Source organism: Hyperoodon ampullatus, assembly GCF_949752795.1.
Source record: "Hyperoodon ampullatus genome assembly, chromosome: 8".
NCBI classification, from domain to species: domain Eukaryota; kingdom Metazoa; phylum Chordata; class Mammalia; order Artiodactyla; family Ziphiidae; genus Hyperoodon; species Hyperoodon ampullatus.
Window position 1 is genome coordinate 107,485,425 of NC_136921.1, and position 21,225 is coordinate 107,506,649.

General features: G+C 54.5%; 1 protein-coding gene across 1 annotated transcript in view; it reads right to left on the reverse strand.

The window, feature by feature from the left end:
• STEAP3 (STEAP3 metalloreductase) overlaps positions 1-12,759 on the reverse strand; it is a gene marked incomplete at its 3' end in the record, with an annotated part of 46,747 nt that extends 33,988 nt beyond the window's left edge. The window contains exon 1 of the mRNA XM_079709651.1: positions 12,702-12,759. Within this exon, the coding sequence (XP_079565777.1) occupies positions 12,702-12,732 (31 nt within the window). The 5' untranslated portion in view covers positions 12,733-12,759. The remainder of the gene's footprint in view (positions 1-12,701) is intronic.
• Positions 12,760-21,225: the final 8,466 nt, after the last annotated feature.

The window sequence follows — 21,225 nt, forward strand, 5'->3', positions numbered from 1 at the left end:
GAAAAGAGAGGTTTATCACCACACCACTTGCAAAATAGAAGTGAATGAATCATTTTTAGGGCTTTTTACAGACGTTTAGATTTTTGAAACATTCTAGAAAAATCCGGTTTGATTACTTACACCAGTCGTTCTCTGATAAACCAACCCAGAAGTGGTTACCAATAAGTAAAATTTACAATTCCCAAATGGACCTGCCTTCCACAAAAACACATCATAAACATGAACCTTTTTGTTGTTCTTGTTGTTAACACACCAGAACCCGCAAAGCTCTTGCCCTCGTTAACTGAAGGCACTGTGTGTGATAAATCCTTAAACCCCTTATTTTGAAAAGGTTCCTGACTTAATGTGCAGATGATAAGATTTCCCATTTTGGCAAGAACTTCACCAGACGGTGCTCTTTGGTGCCAGTTGCCAAACGGGGGCTCCCTGAGGTGCTGGGGTCCACTTAAGCAGGCCAGGGGCTCGTGGGGCTGGAGGGAGGGGCCCACACACTGCCCAGGCCACCTCGGCTCTCACCAGACTCACCAGCGACAGGCTGGTGTGAGGGTCTGAAGCACGGGTCCCTTGCCAGCCCCACTGTGATCTGGCCCCCTGTTCTTGCTGGGGTCTCCCTCTGACCTGCGAGCAGCCTGACTTTGGTTTTGAAGACAGGCAGACGCTGAGAAGGCATGGGACCTGCCACGGGCCAGGCTGCCGGCCCCCTCAGCCTGCGCTCCAGTTCCTGGCTGCAGGGAGTGGACGGGGTAGTGACTGATGCTCGGTTTCAGAGTGCACTGCGGGAGAGTGGCTCTGTCCTGATACTTCCTGTTTAGGGAGGAAACCACACTGGTGGTAATGAGTGGCTCAGAGTCAAGTCTCTTTGCTACAGGAGCTGAGGCAGGACAGACAGCAGAACCCAGGATACATGAAATGAATAAACGTCATCCACTGCAGGGCAGACTGCCTCACCACAGGGCTGTGTGTATGTGTGTGTGTGTGTGTGTGTGTGAGAGAGAGAGAGAGAGAGAGAGAGAGAGAGAGAGAGAGAGAGAGAGAGAGGGAAGGAGAAAGAGAAAGAGAAAGAGAGGGACACCTTTACTTCTCGGATACAAAGCCAAACGTAATGGCTGCAGAAAATGGCAGTTTACCAGTTGCTGGGTGGGTAATGCATTGCAGTCACTGTGGCTGTCACTGGCTTAGTGATAATTCTTGTTACATTTTGTGCCAACAAAGGCTTCACAGTTGTCTTTACTTGCTAGTCAGTGCCCATGGTGGGGAGAAAGACAGACAGACAGAAGGACCCACAGAAAGACAACCCTGTCCGGAGGGCAAAGCAGGGATGGGGTGGGCCTGCCTGTGCCGGTGAGCCTGCTCTGCCAGCGACCCTGGAGGCCACACCAACAGCACAGAGGGAGGCCCGAGGTTTGGGGGCTTTCGTATCACTGAAGTAAATGATGCCAAGTTCAGTCTTACGACAGGTGTATTTGATTGTTTGCAACTTGTTGGAAAACTGGCGATCTTGGGAAACTAGCTCTGAGTAACCCTGGGCATCTGGGCCTTTGATGACCAGAATACATCACCCTGGGCTCCTGACAGGTTGCCTCTTTTTTTTTTTTTTTTTTGGATAGTCTGTCTCCCATAAGCCCATGGAGGCCTGACAGGGAACCAGCTGTCCTCAGTGACATCTGAGTCTGTGAAACCAGAAGGTGGGCACAGAGCAGGAAATAGACAGCAGCATAGCCACACAGAAACGACGGCTTCATTCAGCGAATCCTGGACTCCCGAGGCGTGTCCTTCAAACCTACCCACACTTAAGCTTCTACCTTGAAAAGAAAACAGCACATTCCCAAGTGGCTGCTGCCCCAAATGCCTTAAACTCAACTTCCCTGAACTTTGTAAGGCATCAAAAGTCCCACAAAACTTTCCAGGTATCATCAGGTTGACTCTTATTACCAGCAACAGATCAGGGCCTGCACGGTTCTCTGCTGTGGCTCCTATGTCTTGTCACTTCTACTCGAGCGCACCCGCCTGTGGGCAGGGGCATTCTGGCATCTTCTGTAGTCCAGCCTAGGCCAGCACGCGCAGACTGACTTCCCCCTGCCCAGCTCACCCTGCCTCCTTCAGTCCCCGCTGCCTCCCACTTCTGCCAGGGCTGCTACCTCCACCTGAAGTCCTGACAGCCTCCTGGCCATCCAAATGCCCCTTCCCTAAAGACCCAGCCTGGGCCCTTGGGACTGCCAGGTACCTCCCAGCCCCCCAGAGTCCTGCAACCCTCTCCCCCGCTCTGAATACAGAGGCAGCTGTTGAGGTGGGAGATCTACCTAGACCTAGGTGTGAATTCAGGCTTGGCCACGTACCAGCAGTGTGACCTTGGGCAGGCTATTCTCCCCCTCTGTTCTGATGGTTAAGTGAGACAGCGAACATGAAAGCCCCAAACCCACACCTTAGCATTGCTCTTACGCATGTCCTGCGTCCCCCTGTGGGCCACCGGCCACAGGCAGCCCCGGTCTCTTCTCCCTCTGCCGCCTGGTAGCATTTTGTATCTTCACTCAGCTTCCCAACTGACTACAGGCTCCCTGAGGGCTCTCCACTCCTGTGCACCTACCCAGCCCCATGCGTGCATCGGGCTCTGCTCAGTGAGGCTGGCAGACGCCTGCGGGCTGGGGGCTCTCAGGCAGTGCTCCCAAACAGCGACCACCAAATCGCTCAGGAGTTTCGGCAGTGGGCTTCTGGGCAGCTCCATGCGTGGAGCCGCTGCCGGATGCAGTAGTTGGGGTGGGCCCAGCACGCTCTGTTCCCATCAGAGCTACCGGGTGGTCTCCTATCCCCTTGGAGAAGCTGCACAGTCAGGAAACCGCACTTCCTTCTGAAAGCAAACCCGCCAGGTATGAGCAGACAGGAGGTCCAGGCACACCCCCGTGGCTCCAGCTGTGATGCCCTGTCCCCTGGGGCTCTCCCCGAGCTCCCCCCAATCTTGGGATGCCCCCTCTCCCCTCGCTTGCCACACATAGCCACGCCAGATCAGAATGTTCGAGAAGAGATGTAGCCAAAGTTACGGGGGGACAAAAGGCAGCCAGGCCAGAACTTACAGAGCAGTCAGGTCTCCGGCCTCCAGGCTTCTAAGCCAGCAACGCCAGGAGGGCGGGGCTTCCCCGGGTGGACCGCCCTGAACCCCCATCACCACCCTTGGCCACCTGGCTTGGCACGTCTTGCTTTCTTCCCTTCCAGTTCCAGGCGCCACCTGACTTCCGGCCAGAGTGGAGCCATCTCCGCAGACCAGCCGCAAAGGGCGTGCTCTGACCTCCAGCGGAGGCTCGAGCCCACACCCAGGCCTACACCCACTTCGTGGCTGCTTCACAGGACCCTGCTCCACCGCGTCCAGTGCATTACCGACCCGTGTACACGTCCAACTGGGCGCCCGGGCTCAGCACAGGCCCCTTGGATCCCAAAAGGCCCGTCTGGGTGACTCCACAGGCCCTGTGTTTGACCATCCTGTCTTTGCGCAGACTCCCCCTGGAGGGCCCATCTCACTGGCCCACCTGAAGCCCCCTAACATTCTCAGCTGTGAGCCCTGAGTCATTCAGCTTCAGAGAGACCTTCACCCCGACTGCAGGGCATGCTGTCACCCTCCCAAGCCCGCCAGTCAAATCACAGGCCTACCCTTCCCACAGCCTGACGGCCACCATAAGCATCGGATGCTACAGTAACAGGAACAGTCTTCCGGTCCCAGACCCGGCACACCGGCTCCGGGAAACCTGCTGTCTACACATGAACCAAGAAAGCTTAGGCCCACTCCCCGTGGAAAGCTTAGGAAGCCCATTCACCAGTCCCTAAATTCCTCTACATGTACCTGTGACTGATCTGATAGTCTTGGGGCTGCATTTAATCTCCTAATCGGAGAGCTCCAAAAGGCTTAAAAATGTGCTGTGCTCCGACCCCACCTGGCTCTCATTTAGCAGAAGAGGGAGGAAGGAGTCAGTTACTGCCTGATTGCAGGACACTCAGCGCTCACCCGTTGCACGTTCTGCCTGGTGACTATGGTGACCGATGACGACAGACTGATCAGAAAGAGAAATTCTCTAGTGACAGTTTTCCACACCTGCGGAGGAGGGAAACATTTTGCTCTGGGTTGAAGTCACAACGCAGGGGTTTAGGATCCCGCACAAATTAGCAGCCACCGATCCCACCCTGACAGCAGGCACAGTGGGCAATACCTCCAGCTAGGCGGGAGCCGTCCCCGCTTTTGAATCCTGACTTGCATTAGCTGTGGGACCTGGGCCTCAGCTGCCCTGCTTGTATTCAGAAATAAGCGGAGGGTGTGGGTTTTCATGGGATGAGAAATAGCAACCGACACTCATCCTGCCAGAAGTGGGACTCAGCCAGGTTCTGAGCGCCTGGCACCAAGTTAGTGCTCAGTAAGTGTTGGAAGAATAAACGATAAGGCGGAATCTGGACAAGCATACAGTTAGTGGGTAGGAACACAAATCTGGGCTCCAAAGAACGGAGTCTCGTGTTCTTGGGAAAGTTACATGGCTGGGAGAACAGCACCGTTTACTCCGTAAGAGAGTCGGAAGGTTTAAGTGTGCTCACACACATAACATGCTTGGCACGTGGGAAGCGGGACATTCAGTGATGATGACCATTGCCATTTCAGGTGTGAAGGAAGAGGTGCTCACGGCACGCCAAGGATGTGAAGGGCTGACATGCAGAGGTCTGGGAACAGCGGGGCAGGTTGGACGGGCAGGTGGGTCCAGCTGCAGTGAGCAGGCAGCAGGAAGTCAGACTTGAAAATCACCCAGAGCGCCCTGTCGCCCCAGCCCTTGACTCCCCACCCCCAAGTTCTGTCATCTCCACAGCTCCTAAATTGAGGCCTGGGCCTGAGGTCAGGTCTGCAACAGAAAAGGGGAGCATGGAGGCCACGCTCTAGTGAGCCCAGGGATTCAACGTAGAAGAGCAATGAGCGTGGAAGGTCCCCAGCTGACTTTAACACAAACTCTGGGGGACGGGAGAGGGATCTGATATTTATTGCACTCCTAAAACCCAGCACTTCACACAGTGCACATCCACCCCCACCCCCCGGCAGGCATTATTGTTCCTGTTTTACAGGAGGATTATGTCCCAAGCCCTTAGCAAGGTTTTATAGACGAAGCAGGTTCAGAGAACTGAGGACTTGGCCAAGGCCACATGGTAAAGAGCTGTGATTCAGACTTGGGGGTCCACCTGACTGCCAAGCCAGGCGCCCTCCCCTGCAGTCAGCCTCTCCACTGCTCAGGTGTGCAGCTGGGGCTTTAGTCCTTAAATTGCCCTTTTTAACTACTTGAAGCCCTGCCCAATATTCTGAGACATCCAGCGAGGGAAGGGCCCTGAGTTAAGGACAGGAAACTTGAAGGGGACAGGAATTTACCTTTTTGGCTGGAGAGGGCACACCTATGGTCCCAGTGTGCCCAGGCCTGGTCCTGGGGAGCTCAGCAGGCTTGAGGCTGGCTGTCCAACCCTCTAGTGAACAAGTGGCCTGGCCTGAGCTCCCTGCGAGCTCTGAGGCCAGGGTCACCCCATGCCAACTCCAGGCATTCCTCCTCCAGGCCTGGCTGAGGCTACCTGTCCACCATTCAAGGCCTCCTTCGGGAAAACCTTTCTACCCCAGTGATAGCCCCTGCCCCACTATGTCCATTCATCCATCAGACATTGATTAAACACCTGCTCCAAGGTGACCCCTCTGCCGGCCACTGGGGATAGAGTGGGAATAGAGATGAGTTAGATACAGTCCCAGCCCTCCAGGCACTCCTGACTGGATGCAGGAGGGGTTCACTCTGCAGAACTGGATTCAGCCAGCTGTGGGTAGGACCTAGGCATCTGTTTTTTTTTTTTTTTTTTTTTTTTTAAGAAACCATGCAGGTGACTGAAGGAGCACACCCAGGTGGGACTCTTTGGTCTTGTGGATATTCTGGCCACCAGTACTGCGTTCTTCAGGCTGCCACAATCCTCTGAGAACATGACCTGTCTCTTCTCCCACTAGCAGGTTCCTCTGGGCTCTCAAGTCAGATAAATCTGTGTACAAATCCTACTTTTGCAACTTGCTACCCGGGTATCCTTGCAAAATACCCATGCTCTCTGAGGCTCAGTTTCCCCGTCTTAAATGAGATAATAGGTGCCTTCCTATGCTGAGGATTAACTGGGATACTGTGTGCAAAGCAAGATGTCTGGCACAGATGAACGCACAATAAATGTCTGCTATTAATTATATCATCACTGCACTCTGATGGAAAGAAATATTTCCCTGTGGGTATTTCCAGAATCCCTACTTCTGGAGCCTGAGAGGCGGCCCTGGAAACCTGCGAGGCCTCTCCGCGGAGTCCTCTGCCGGGGCTCCAAAGAGACCTGTCTGCGTTTTCCCCGTGGACCCAGCCTCCTGGCCCTCAAAGGAAATATTAGCTTGTCGTACCCTCCCCTTCACCTATCCAGAGTGAACAAAGTTCCAACCACACCTCTCTGGGCAGCCTGCCCCCGATTTCGGGGAAACGGGCAAGGGAAATGGGGTAAGTCTGCCAGGCAAGAGCTCCGCGGGCAGAGGACACTGGCGCGCCCAGCCGCCTCCCGATCAAGGTCGGGAGCCCCCGCCCCTGCCGCCTGCCGCGCCCGCCCACCGCTCCCGCCCTCCCCTGAGACCGCGGGCCCGGAGGACTTGGCGGGTCCGCAGGGTGGGGCGCCAGAGGCAGCAGCCCGGGGGCTTCGCGTGGCCCCTTCAGTCCCGCCCCCCGGCGCAGGCCGCGTCCGGCCTGCCCAGCCAGAGTGGCGCCTGAGGTTTGCGTCCCTGGGGAAGGAAGGCGCCCACGGAGTGGGCGACCCAGGACCCAGGCTCGCTGCCGCCGGGCACACGTGGCTCGGTCCCAGCGGCCCAGGTCTCCAGCACGCGTGCGGCGGCGCGCGGCGAGGGCGCTCCGGGGCGGGCTCCGGGGCGGGGGGCGAGCGGGCGAGGGGTCACTCACCTCCCAGGCCCGCCGCTCGGAGCAGCGGCGGCGGCATAAGGTCCGCGGCGGAGGCGCTGGCGCGGCCCGGAGGCTCCTCCTCTCCCCCCGCCCCGCCTGCCCGCGGGGCCGGACCTGCGGCGTGTGGGGGGGTGATGGCCGCCCGCCAGCCCACTGCTGCTTATCCGGCTCGGCCGCCTCCCCCGGGGCCACAATCGGAGAGCCGCAGGGCCCTCGGGCGGCAGGCACCAACGATCCTCCGCCCCTCAGCCCCGGGCCTGAGCTTCGGACACGTGTTGATCGGCGCCCCCTTCCCCGATTTAAAGGGCGCAGAACTCCCGGACCAGCTCTTAACCGGGACAAGGGGGGCGTGCGGAGTCCAGGGTAACTTCTGGGACCCACTCCCTCCCTCCACCTGAGGGACATCTCAAATCCACGTCCACTGTATAACCGAGGTTGAGTGGCAGGCCAAGTGCACACAGGTGGAGAGAGGCCAGGGCACCAGAGTCAACCTGGCTTCCCTCCTTCCCTCCTTCCTGCAAGGAGAGCAGGCAGTGCAGGCCCCTCCTGGACCAGGCTGCATCCCGGCCTTTGGTTCCTTGTTTCTCCTCTGTCCCTTGTCTACCCTTAGGGCAGAACTCTGACGCTCCTGAATAGTCCTCAGTTTCAGGTCCTGGGAGCTGGTGGAGGGCCCTTGGGAGCTTGTCTCCCTGTCTAGACTTCCTGGGCTTCAAACCACGCCTCTGCCTCTGAGAAAAATGGCCTCCAGCCCTGGGCACTGTCCTCCACTCCCCCATGCCAGGGGCATCCCACACAGCAGCGAGTCAGGTGTAAGTTAAGGATATCTTTTGGGTACCTTTCTAGAGCTGTGTGCCTTCACCTGAAGCCCTTTCTCGCCTACAGCCTCACATCACGTGCTGCTGACAGCTATACCTCCCCCTTTTACAGGTGAGGACATGGGGACCCTGATGGTTGTTGGGCACCAATGTCACTCATCTTCTGGGAGGCTGACTGGGGGTGACCTGACCCCTGGGACTCTTTCTGGATTATTCCTGTAGTACATATTCCGCCAGCCCTTGATAAAGAGCTTCAAATTACTCCAGGATAACAACCTGTTCTGGAGAGATAAGTCCTAGGGAGGGGTTATCTGATCCCTGAGACCAGACAGGCAGGGGGCTGGGCCTCGGGAATGGCCCCAGAACTAGACCCCAGCGAGCACAATGCGGGAGGGGCAGACCTGGCGGGGTGGTGGGGTGAGGGGCCTCTCCTCCATCCTCCAACCCTGTGGAGACCCACCCATGAGCATCTTGTGCTTCCTCACTTCCATAGGTTTCCTCCTGCCTCAAAGACCCTCCTTCCCCAGCTCGCTGACCTGCCAGGCCCCAAGGCCCAGGTCCTCTCCCGCCTCCTTCGGTGACCCTCCCAGGACCACTCTGAGCTCCTGTGGCAGTTCTCATAGGTCTTCATGCATTCAACACTCAGGGAACCCCACCATACCAGTGTTCCAGGTGCTGGGGACACAGATGCCCCATGCCTGGTCCTGGCCCTTGGATAGCAAGTTGCCTCTGCAGTGGGTTGTAGACTTTGGGGAGACAAGAATGAGCACGTAGCCCTCTTTGGTGCCCTTAGCATGGTGCCCTGCACATAGTAGGTACTCTTTAAGTATCTGCTCTGGCTGATGAGGGGTCTCTGAGCACCCTTCCTGCAACTCCAAAGGGAGGCACAAGGAGATGAAGCTTGGGAAATGGAGACACTGAGACGTCTTCCAACATTCTCAAAGGATCTGTCCAGAATCCTTCCAAAGAGACCTGGTGGGCCTCTGAGGGCCTCCCAGTGAGCTGGAGAGCGAGCTGAAGGCTGGAGTGGCAGAGATGCACGGAGGAATGTCCTAGTAGAGCACGAACTTCTGCAAGAGAACAATCAGGGGCCTCAAAGGCACAGGGAGGGAGGGAGGTGAACACCCTGCTGAGGCCAAGCACCTTGGTGGACAGAGAACCACCCACGCCGTTGGGCTTTGGTGCTTTGCCTGTCTGTCTCCCTATCTCGCCTGGCATGGGGCCTGGTGAGGGTGAGAGCTCAAAACATGTTTCCTGGGGCCAAACTCCCTGAAGCAAATGAGCCCTCTCCTGAGCAGGGAGGGAGCGTGGCACTGACACTGGTTGAGCACTTCCTCTGTGCCAGGCTCGTGTCCTTGGCCAGGCCAAGGGCAGGGCAGTTGGAGCCATCTTTTTGAGACATTTGTCAGATCATGTTACTCCTCGGCTCAAAACCTGCCCTGGCTCCCTGGTCTCTCGGAGTCAAAGCAAAGTCCTTGTACTGGCGACCAGGCCCAGCGGGACCTTGTCTCCGGTTCCCCTCTCTCTGCTCTCTCAGCCCTGCGGTGCTGGCCTTTCCCCTTCCTCCTCTGGAGCTTTGCAGAATAATATCACCTCCACGAGACCCACCCCCTGATCATCCCCATCCCTTTTCTGTGTACCCTGCCCGATTTCGTTTCTTTTCACTTAACCTTTTTTCCTTCTAACACACTATAAAACACACCTTCCCTGTTTGCTGGTTATTAACTGTCTGCTCCCACAGAAATGTGAGCTCCCCCAGGGAAGGGAGTTTTATCTGCTTCCTTCACTTCTGTGTTCCCAGTGCGTGGATCAGAGCCTGGCACATAGTCGGTGCTGTGTAAATAGTTGTTGAGTGAAGGCACTGCCATTCTCAACCTTCTGCATCTCCCAGCATCTCTGGGAAGCTTACTTCCCCAGGGCTCCTGCCCACCTCTGGTCTCCCCCCTTGATTGCCCCAGAGCTAGCACACTGCAGGCACACAGGAGGCGCTCAGTACACGCACTGGTGGATATCTGGGCCTGGAGCCCCTGGGTGTCAGTCTCCTGAGATTGCCCTTTTTCCTGAAGACAAGGCTACTCCTTTGGCTAAGAAAATGAGAGTATTCAGGAAGAGAATCTAGATTCATCTCCTACTTGGGCCAGAGAGAAGGACATAGTTCACGCTCCGCTTCTTGGATTGATCCCGCACTTATAAGCTGAGACGGAGCACATCCATTTCACAAAATAAATACTCTAAATGACTGCTAAATCAAGATGGTCACGAGAACCCGTGTGCTGGATGTATGCTGACAGCCTGGCTGGGAGCCAGGCCACCTGAACCTAGCCCTGCCCAGGCTGGGCTGTGGCCCCAGGGAAGGTGCCCTGGCCTCCACTGCCCAGCCCAGACCAGGTAAGACTCCTCCAACCAAGCCTCTGGGCGCAGGGAGCTGTTTCTTCCTGTGAAGGCCGGAGAGGGGCTGCGGCTTGGGGTAGGGATTCTGAGGGAAAACGGAGGGCTTGTCTCTTCCTCCTTGAAGACCCAGTGGATGAAGCCACGTCTAAGCCACCCAGAGGTGAGGCAGTGTGGCGGGCGATGGGCATGGTCTGTGAGCGGCAGGCACCGGATGGGGAGGCAAGCTGCAAAAGTGTGCCCAGGGCCTGGCGTTTAAGCTTAGATTCTTTCACGTGGCAGTTTATTTCAAACCAATATTGTAAGGCGTTATAAGTCAGGGCTAACAGAGCACCGGGCACCGCCCCTGTCCCTGCACCCCAGGGCTTCGTACTCTGCTTTCGCATAAGGCTCGCCCTCCTTCTAGTTCTTTTTTTTTTACTTTTTTTTTTTTATTAGTTTCTGCTTTATAACAAAGTGAATCAGTCATACATATACATCTGTTCCCACATCCCTTCCCTCATGCATCTCCCTCCCTCCCACCCTCCCCATCCCACTACTAGGCATATACCCTGAGAAAACCATTATTCAAAAAGAGACATGTACCAAAATGTTCATTGCAGCTCTATTCACAATAGCCCGGAGCTGGAAACAACCTAAGTGTCCATCATCGGATGAATGGATAAAGAAGATGTGGCACATATATACAATGGAATATTACTCAGCCATAAAAAGAAACGAAACTGAGCTATTTGTAATGAGGTGGATAGACCTAGAGTCTGTCATACAGAGTGAAGTAAGTCAGAAAGAGAAAGACAAATACCGTATGCTAACACATATATATGGAATTAAAAAAAAATGTCATGAAGAACCTAGGGGTAAAACGGGAATAAAGACACAGACCTACTTGAGAATGGACTTGAGGATATGGGGAGGGGGAAGGGTAAGCTGTGACAAAGCGAAAGAGAGACATGGACATATATACACTACCAAACGTAAGGTAGATAGATAGTGGGAAGCAGCCGCAGAGCACAGGGAGATCAGCTCGGTGCTTTGTGACCTTCTAGTTCTCTGTTGAAACATGAGCTCGCTCCAGAAGAAAAGCTCTCTGAGCTCAGTGGGATGAGAAACTGCGTATCCACAGGAGATTTAACTGTGGCAGCACAAGAGTGTGGACAAGGTTCAAAAGGCAGATGCTTTCAGGGGGAGGGGTGGGCAGATAAAGGAATAGGGGAGTGGTGGGCTGCAGCAACCATTTTGCTAAGGCAGCTCTGGCACAGGGTGTGTACTTAATCTCTGTGTGAGACCAGGCATCTCGGCTTGTGACTGGACATCCGTGGCCAGCGGGAACTATGGTAGCACTGCGTTGCCTTCAGTTGGGGGAGATTGCACAGATGCACAACTAGAGAAGTCTGGGCTTTGGCTCCTTGCTCCAAGGGTGGTGCACGTAGTGGCCTGGGAGGTTTTTACAAGGGCAGAGTCTCAGACCCACCCCAGATCTGAATCAGAAATGCATTTTCACGAGAGCCGCCGGAGATGGTATGCACATTAAAGTTTGAGAAATTATGGTCTACAGCACAGATGAGAAAATGGACAACTCCCTGAACACCTGGGCCAGGGCAGGTCATCAGAAACCTGTACTGGGCTGCCTTCACCCTCACTGGGTGGTTCTTTCATACCATCCCCTTTGCTTTCTCAAAGGTCCTTGTGAACCAAATAACCTGATTTCATGCGCTTCTGAATCCTTATAAATATGAAGTAAATGACCTGTCCTTCACAACACTCAATGCCTATTATACAAAGCTCTGAGAAAAAAATATAAGACTAGTATGCTTATTCCTTTCCAATTGCTGATCTTATTTCCCTTTTTACCGTGGCGACTAGGATACTCAGACCCATATTCATGACTATATTATCCTTACTAAATGTATTTAAGTTCTGCTTATTTTCCCCCAGCCCATGATTTTCTGTGTGTAGTTTACTATTAACTGTTTTGTGAAGCTTTTCGTTATAAGGTGTTCTAAGTTGCTTTTGGAAAAAGCCAATTGTTTAAGCAAAATAAATAGGTAACATCTGTGTGCTACAGTGGCAAATTCATTTTCCCCTGGGTGGCCATTACCCTTTCATGGCAAGAACAGGGTCGTTCCCATCTTCTGCTGGATTTTTTTTTTTTGTGGTACGCGGGCCTCTCACTGCTGTGGCCTCTCCCTTTGTGGAGCACAGGCTCCAGACGCGCAGGCTCAGCAGCCATGGCTCACGGGCCCAGCTGCTCCATGGCATGTGGGATCCTCCCGGACCGGGGCACGAACCCGCATCCCCTGCATCGACAGGTGGACTCTCAACCACTGCGCCACCAAGGAAGCCCCCTCTGCTGGATTTTTGAGAAGAGGACGGAGGGCTTGGGAGAAGGATGAGTGCATGGACTTCTGCCCAACGTTACTGAGTAAAGAAAGCCCAAAAAGCTGGGCGACACTGGGGAGGTGGCGGTGGGGTATTGTAACACTCACCCTGTGCTCCTGCCTGCTCTCTCCCTGCCAGTCAGTTCCCAGCTCACCTGATTCGGGGTGCAAGGTGCTGTCCTCCATGTCAGGCGACTTTTCCCAGCCCGGGGCAGGGGCCCCGCTCACCAGGGGCCCCAGCGGCAGGCTCTCCATGTGCTGCTTCTTCTGCTGCTAGGCTCCCTATTGGATGTCCAGCGCTCACTCGGCATGGCGTGGGGGGTGGGGTGTGGGGAGAGTCAGCTGAGGCTGCTCAAGGGCAGGAGGGTCAGAGCCTGGCCCAGCCCAGATGGGCGTCACTGACCTCAGGGTTATCTGCAAGCACACTGTGGTCAGCAGCCCAGATAAGCCCTCCCTCCAGCCCTGGGGATGTTTTCAACCGGCTTAATTCTCCGCTTCCTGGATCTTGGCTCCCAAGGGGAGGAGGGAAGTGACATTTTCGAAGACCCACCTTGAGACAAGGACTGTGCCACGTTTAAATCACCTGCTTTAAGCCCCATCCAGACGTTGTGAGGTGAATGGAATCAGCCCCATTTTCAGATGAGGAAAGCATCCTGCAGTGAGCAAACAGTAGAGCTGGGACTTGAACCAGGTCTGCCTGACCACCGGGCAGGCTACCTCTGCCTCATGAGGTGGACGGCTCCTGTGGGCAGTGGCCAGCACACCTTGTGCCAAGAACTGGGGTCAGCTCAGTGTGGGGGGAGAGCAGGGGCGGTCCATGCAGCGTGACCAAAGGGGAGACGAACCTGGGTCATTCCCGAACGCTTGCAGCCCTGTCCCACCTAGGTGAGAGCCTATGAGCCACACCCCCCGGCCTCTCAGAGGTGACGGCTCCACCAATGTGTCTACCTGAGATCTGCATAGCCTGGAAGCAGGTCTGTGGAATGTGAGGTAGGATTTCAAGAGTCTGGTTCTTTCCAGTGTCCAGCCTGATTTCATTGAGGCGAACAAGCGGGCCATCATCTCAGAGTCATGTGTAGATGTTTGCTGGTCCCTGGCAGCATGTGAGAAGCCAGGTCCCTGCAGGACAAATAAGGGAGATAGTGGGCCAAATCTGGTACATGGGCCAAGGGTCACGGCCACAGTCAGCCAGGTATTGGGGCCTCCAGGGAGGAGAGGGACCAGGCCTTGGTCTTTGGAGGCATCTACAGGGAAGAGCAGCCCATTGACCTGGGTCTAAACGTGGTCTCTCCACTGATCCTTGGTTTCCTCAGCTGCAAGATGAGTATATACCTCCTCAGGTGGTTGTGAGAATGAGGGGATAAATTGCCAGGAAAGTGCCTGGCGCTTAGCAGGTGCTCAATAAAAGTAGTCAGCCATTAAGAGGAAGAGGAAGAGTGAGACGGGCAGACAGCTGAAAGAGCCATTTCCATAAGAACTGCACTTGTTGTCAGGCCCCTCTCTTCCCCCTTTGAAAGGTCTTCTTCCTTCTGTGTCCTGATCTAAACTTTCCCTGCCTCTGAGAAGCCCCCAGGGAACTGGCTCTCCTCTGACCCCATGTCAAGGACCCCCAGGGGGGCAATGAATGCCAGCTACGTCTGCCCCGTCCCCGTGGTCAGTGGGCACTGTGGGCCCCCTAGTCAACCTCTGGGCTGACTGTAGGATCTTCTTCCTGGGTCTTCTGGTCCTGTCAGCTCGAGGTGTCTGAAAACTTAGTGTCTGAAAGTTCCCCCACTGTCTTGAGAGTCCTGTGAACAGGCCCTGCCCTGTGCATGATCTGGGGGTCTCTGAAAGGTGCTGCAGCAGATGGGGCTAGGGACGAAGGGGACAGATGAAGAGAGGCCTGGTTTGCCTTTGGGTGAAAATCGAGGCTTTATCCTGCTGGCCCTGGGGGGCCAGGAAGATTTGAAGAGGCATGAGTGTGTGTGATAATAATAGCGAACAGTTTTTGAGGCATCCTGTATACCAGGCACTGTTCTAAGCCTGTTAACTGTCTTAACTCATTTAACCCCCGTATGGTCAGGCCATTCAAGATGGCTGTTCTCTTGTTCTCTGTATGTCCCCTCCTCAACCAGGCCCTGTTCCACTCACATGGATAACTAATCCTTTTAATTAGTCCCTGGTAACTGATAAGCCCACCTGACTTCAATTCCCCTATAAATGGTAGCCTCCTTCTCCCCTGAGTAGCAAAGACTGCTGTCATGTCCCACCCACCATCTGCCACATGTGGGGGGGTGTCACTCCAAGACCCTTTGTGTAAGATCCCCCGTCCAATAAACTATTTAATTTAATTAATTTATTTTTTTGGCTGCATCGGGTCTTAGTTGTAGCACGTGGGGTCTTCGTTGAGGCGTGCGGTTTCTTTCATTGCAGCAAGGGCTCTTCCTTGTGGCGCGTAGGCTTCTCTCTAGTTGTGGCGTGTGGGTTTCCTCTCTCTAGTTGTGGCACATGGGCTCCAGGGCGCGTGGGCTCTGTAGTTGAGGCGCTCGAGCTCAGTAGTTATGGCACGTGGTCTTAGTTGCCCCGTGGCATGTGGGATCTTAGTTCCCCGACCAGGGATCGAACCTGCGTCCCCTTCATTGGAAGGCGGATTCTTTACCACTGGACCACCACGGAAATCCCTGTCCAATAAACTATTGATATCTCTGTTGCTGTCTCTGGGCTCTTTCTTTGGTCTCGAGGCTGGTCAGCTGCAAGGCTTGCAGGCCTGCAGGGTGCAGCCCAACAGTCTTCATGGTACATTTTCCCCATTTTCAAATGAGGAAACAGGTATGGGGAGGTTAAGTCGCCTGCTTCATGGGAAATAGATAGTGGTAGAGCTGGGATTGAAACGCCGTGGATGTGTTTTGGTGCCCACCCCCTACCACTACCTTCCTGTTGTCCAGAAGCTGATCATTTCCAAATCTCCTCTCTCTCTGGCAGCCGTGGGGCTGGATCATAAAAGGCACATGAGAGGCTCGGAGGGGCTGTGTTTTGAAGTCTACTTAGCGGACACAATAAGTCTAGTAAATCTTGTGTGTTGGGAACTCCTCATCCAGGCCTAAGGGCTGCACATTTAATCAGAGTTCAAAGCAACTGCCCAAGTAGGCCTCTGGCCGGGGGTAAAAAGGGGGTTCAGGAAGGTCATTTAGCCAAGGTCCTGTGGTCCACCTACTGACCTGTGGTCCACCTACTGACCTGTGGTCCACCTACTGACAGGTGGAGGACCTGTGGTCCACCTACTGACTTTGATACCCGGTGAGAACAAGGCTTTTGAAGTGACAAGGATCTAGGTTTGACTCCTGAGCCTCAGTTTTCTTATCTGTAAAATGGAGATGATGACAGCAGGGGAATTAACCAAGTGCAGATGGTACAATTAGGCTTGAACACAGGTTAATTCCCCACCTCCCCTCACCTATACTCCTTGGTTCCTTATTCTCCTCTGCCTCAATCAATCCCCTGGATTCCAGTGCCTGAGGGGATGGAAGGAGGATGCTAGGACCCAGGGTACACTCTGTCCCTTGGCCCTGGCCCAGTCCTGGCTGCAAGGCCCAGTCTTCCCTCAGCTCTCCCGTCGCAATCTTTTCTGAAGTTCCAGGACCCCTCATTCTCCAAGGGTGGGAAGCAGGGAGGGACCCGTCTTTCCCCTTTCTGCTCCAGGCTCATCTGGCTACTCTGTTTCTGGAACTGCTCTGTGAAGCCTGGAGCTTCCTGGGCATGTTCTCCAGCTCTGCTGGAGTTGTTGAACCCAAGTTCATGTGCCCGACACACAGTGAGGCCAAGCAAATCAAAACGTTGGAGTTTGGAGCAGAGAGAGGTTTATTGCAGGACCGAGCAAGGAGAACGGGCTGCTCATGCTCAAAAGACCTGAACTCCCTGATTGTTTTCAGGGAATAGTTTTTATAGGCAACACTGGGGTGAGGGCTGCAGGGTGCATGACTTTCTTCTGATTGATTGGCGGTGAGATAGCAGGGTGCTGTTCCAGAATCTTGTGCTCAGCATGGAGTCACCATCCTCCACATGGAGGAGGTGAGGGCTTAGTTCCTGCAGAACACGTATCCGATTGTTATCCTTGAGGAGGAGCTAGGACTCTGCTTTATCACTGCACTGTTGTTTCTGGACTGCTTTTCCTCTGATTCTGCATTCCCTTACTTCCCTAATTAGTAACTGTTTGAATCTGCCCTTTGGAACTCACAGAAGGTCTAGAAGGCTGAAGCCATTTTCTACAAATAAGAAATGGAGGACATGGAAAGGCTTGTGTACGTGGGAGGGCCCTGCAGGGTCCTTCTCGGTTGCAATCCTCCCTTTTCTCTGATACTCCTCCATCTTGAGGAGAACATGTGCAAGACAAGAAAGGGAATAAAGTCTTGGATCGAGAGGTTAATCATGAACTTGGTAGAGGAACTGGGCTTTAGGGGGACTCAGTTTCAATGGGACCACAGGCACGCCAGCTCCTCTGGTTCTGGTTCCAGCTCTGCTGCAGCCACTGTGACCTTGGCTGAGACCCTTCCCCTCCTTGGGCCTCTGTTTGCCCAGATATAAAATGAGCGTGGGTTTCAAACGCTCTGAGGAGCCTGAAGTCCCTGCAGATGCCTCTGTGGGGTGAGAGACTAATCCAAGGGTGGGACTCCAGGCTGCGCCCACCCCTCTTCTAGAGCAGGGCTACCATTACCTGTCTCTGTGTGAAATCAAGTTGAATGCCCTTGGATTAGACATCTGGAAAGTCGCCTCCACATTTAAGATTCTAATCTGGTTAAATGAGGGCTGCTGAGGAGGGGGGAATGATTGGAGTTGCCAAGACCTGCCTTTCCCAGGTACTGGGAACTTCTGGTGGTCACAGCTAAAGGCAGTGGGTAGTAGGTCCTGATGGGGGTTCAGGGCAGCAGGTAGGTGAGGCGGAGGAAGGGAAGTGCAGGCCCGTGGGAGACATTTTCTGCCGGAGGTGGGGCTGAGACTCTGGGTGCCCTCTTGACAGGAAGCCCAGGGGGCCACACCTCTGCTGGTGCCCTTTCCTGGAAAGCAGAGATGCAGGAATGAAATAATTGGCTACAAGGCACAGGGTATGGTGCTTATGCAAATTTATGCAAATAACACGCATATGAAGCTGGCCTTAGGCTGGGTTCCCTGGGATGGCAGCTGGTCTGGGATGGGGTGCCTCCCCTTTACTTCTGACTTTGCCTTAGGCCTCTGAGGACTTCACAGGGAGAGGCCCATAGCCTTCCCTTTGCCCAATCCCACTTCTCAGTGGGCTTAAGCCAAAGACAAACAACTATGGAGTGCCTACCATGAGTAGGTCCCACTGTGTAGGAAGGCACTAGGGCCACCCAGGGGGCACCAGAGAGGAAGATTCCAGACAGTCTGATTCGGGACAGTGTCTTCATTCCATAGAAAAGGACAGTGAGGCTTGGAGAGGTGAGGTGAATTTCCCCATCACCCAGCTAGAAGTGACAGAACTGGAATTCGGTCCAAGGCTGCCTGATTCTGATTCCATGTCCCTTCACCATGACCGCAGTCTACAGTGCTGTGCTCCCTGACCACTAAATACTATTCCATGTGTGCATACATGTGGGAATGGGGTCGCATAGAGCCTCCGGATCCCTGTACTGGGACCCAGGCCCGCCTAACGTGGTAGCCCTGGGCCACGTCCCCATTCCCAGACTCAGTGCCTAGAGCTTGGTAGGTGCTCGGTTAATGTTTTCAGGAATGCCTGAAAGCTCATCTTTAATGTAGGTACTTAAAGTCTATTTCAGCGACTCAAGGTATTTGTTGCTCTTAAGTCAGCCTGGTCCAGGCCTGGCCATACCAGGAGGATAGCTGGGGGTGGGGTTTTCTTGCTACCGAGAATGGATTTCTATTAGCTGGTCAGGTCATGGGCAAAGCAGCTGTGGGAAAGTAGGGGGCTTTAGAATTGGGCAAAGGAGGTCTGTCCCGGGGCTGGAGAGGGTTGACCTGAATGCTCAGAGAAAGAGGGGTAAGGGTTCCAGCCAGTGGGCGTTGAGTGTCAACTTCCCTCGTGCCCTCTCCAGCCCCTCCCCATTCCAACTTCAGTTTTAGGGGGTCACACGGACATGGGCAAGAATAGAGTGGAGTTGTAAGGTCAGTCAATTGTAAGGTTATGAACTGAGTGTGAGCTGTAAGATCTGTGTGAGCTAAGAGTGCCGGACTTGGGTTAACTCCAAACTTTGAGGGATGTTTTCCTCAGAGTGACGGTTGGGCCTAGCTGTGCTGCGGGCAATCAGGGATCCCATTCCTTCTCCAAAGCCAGTGGGGTCATCAGTGGTCCCCAGTGAGACAGCTGTGCCCACACAAGTGCACACATGGCCATCTCATAGGGTCATCTGCAACGTGGTGGTCAGGTCAGAGGCTGGGGGAAGGGCCTCACGCAGGAGCCCTTGGAGGCAGCTTTCTGGGAAATACTCAGAAATAATGGGGGGCGACGGCAGGTATACTTTGAGAGGGGATAACTTTCTGGGTAGATGATGGTAGGGCCTTGTGGTACAGACTTCAGCCTAAAAAGCAAGGGTATTTTCTTTCTGGGATCACAGGCTGATGGGCTCAGAAACCCTGTGGACTGGTCAGGCACAGCATGGATAAACACCCACGGAGGCCAGTGTGATGATGGCAGAAGGCGTGGCCAGAGCTGGCAGGGGCTGGGGAGTCCAGGCAGAACTGGTGGCAGCTGTGGGGTCCCTGGGCCCAGCATCCAGTCCCCTTTTACTGCCAACCTCTGAGCACTGGGATCTCCTCCCAAGCAGCATTTACTTCAGAATTTGACTGGTTCCCCAAGTGAAATAAGACACAGCTTTTCACTTTCCCAGGCTCTTCATGCAGAGACCAGGTAAATTACTGGTAAAATAAGATGCCAAACCCCAAAGCAGGGGCTCAAGTCCTTGGCAGAGGGCAAACGGCAGTGGCTGGCAGTGTGGTGAGCCTGGCTTGGGGCAGCGCTGGGCTTCTTGCCCAAGCAGGGCAGAGGTGAGGTGCCTGAACACTTAGGTAGGGTTGGAGGCTCAGTCCGTTTCCCAGACCATTAGCAAGGCGAGCGACTGTTGAAAAATTAACCACAGGCCTAGGTAATACACTTTGCAGAGGAACATCCCCTTAGGGGCTCAAATGTACGATGTGGGCCCAAGAGGCGGGCCAGTGATGGGCAGGGCTTTTGGAAAAGAAGAGACAGTGGAAAGACATGGATCCTGTCGCATAGAGCCTTCCCCAGGAGTGTGGTTGAGGCAGTGACCCTGAGGACTGGGGCATCTCTTTCATGGTCCCCACTTAAGGACTCAGGTCTGGGAAGCCATCCTCGACCCTCCTCCAAGGCTCTGCCCTCTCACCTCGAGGGCGTTCCCCTGTGGCACACACTCTTTAGCAGGCCCACATTCCCCAGTCAGCCCCCAAAGGTGCTTTCTTAAGGCGGAAGTCCAGTCGGCTGGAAACACGCTTGGGCAGAGATCCTACCTGAGCTGGGGCGGGAGAGAGCCTGGGTGAAAGGCCAGGGGGCCCTGGTGTTCCCTCTGCCTGGAGCTGGGTCCCCTCACCTGCCAGACAGCTCTCCGGTGCGTGCGCTGGCCACTCCACTTTCATTATCTCTAATGTCTTCAGCACCCTTCTAGGCCGGCCCTCAGCATCTGCCCATTTCTCAAGCAAGAACACTGATCCTCCAGCAGTGACAGCTGAAGAAGCCACGTGGCAGATGGTGCTACAAAAAGGCAAGCTCAGGGCAGCACTGAGCGCAAATTTGGCCTCAACCCTCTCCTTGCCGAGGGAGACAGGGCCTGAGACCCGGGGTTTCTTCCAGGCTCAAGCTCTCCCCTTTCAGTTGGCAGATTTTATATTGGAAAGCTTTTTTTTTTTTTTTATGATTATACATATGTGTTTTTTTTTATTAGTTTCTGCTTTATAACAAAGTGCATCAGTTATACATATACATCTGTTCCCACATCCCTTCCCTCATGCATCTCCCTCCCTCCCACCCTCCCCATCCCACCCCTCCAGGCGGTCACAAAGCACCAAGCTGATCTCCCTGTGCTCTGCGGCTGCTTCCCACTAGCTATCTACCTTACGTTTGGTAGTGTATATTGGAAAGCTTTTGATGGGTGGTTGGTTAGTCATATGGGTACAAGGCGATGACTTTCAGGCTCTTTCAGAGGGTCGTAGAATCCACCCAGTACATATATACTCAAATACAGGTTATAGATCCACACCTGAAGCAAAAGCGTTAGCAGACAGGGCTTCCCTGGTGGCGTAGTGGTTGGGAGTCCGCCTGCCAGGGCGGGGGACACGGGTTTGATCCCTGGTCCAGGAGGATCCCACATGCCTCGGAGCGCCTGCTGAGGCTGCGCTCTGGCGCCTGCCTGTGGCAACTGCCGAAGCCCACACACCTGGATGCCTGTGCTCCGCAAACAGGGGAGGCCAGTGCAGGGAGAAGACCGCACGCCCCGGCGAGGAGTGCCCCCCTGCTCGCTGCAACTGGAGAGGGCCCACGTGCAGCAGCGAAGACCCAACGCAGCCAAAATGAATAAATAAATAATTTAATTAATTTAAAAAAAGTGTTAGGAGACAAAACTTAGCCTCACCACGTGGGATAAGACCTGATATTTAAACTTTTATTCTCTTCCGCTTCATTAAAGAAAAAGCTTGTTGTGCTTTGTGACCACCTAGAGG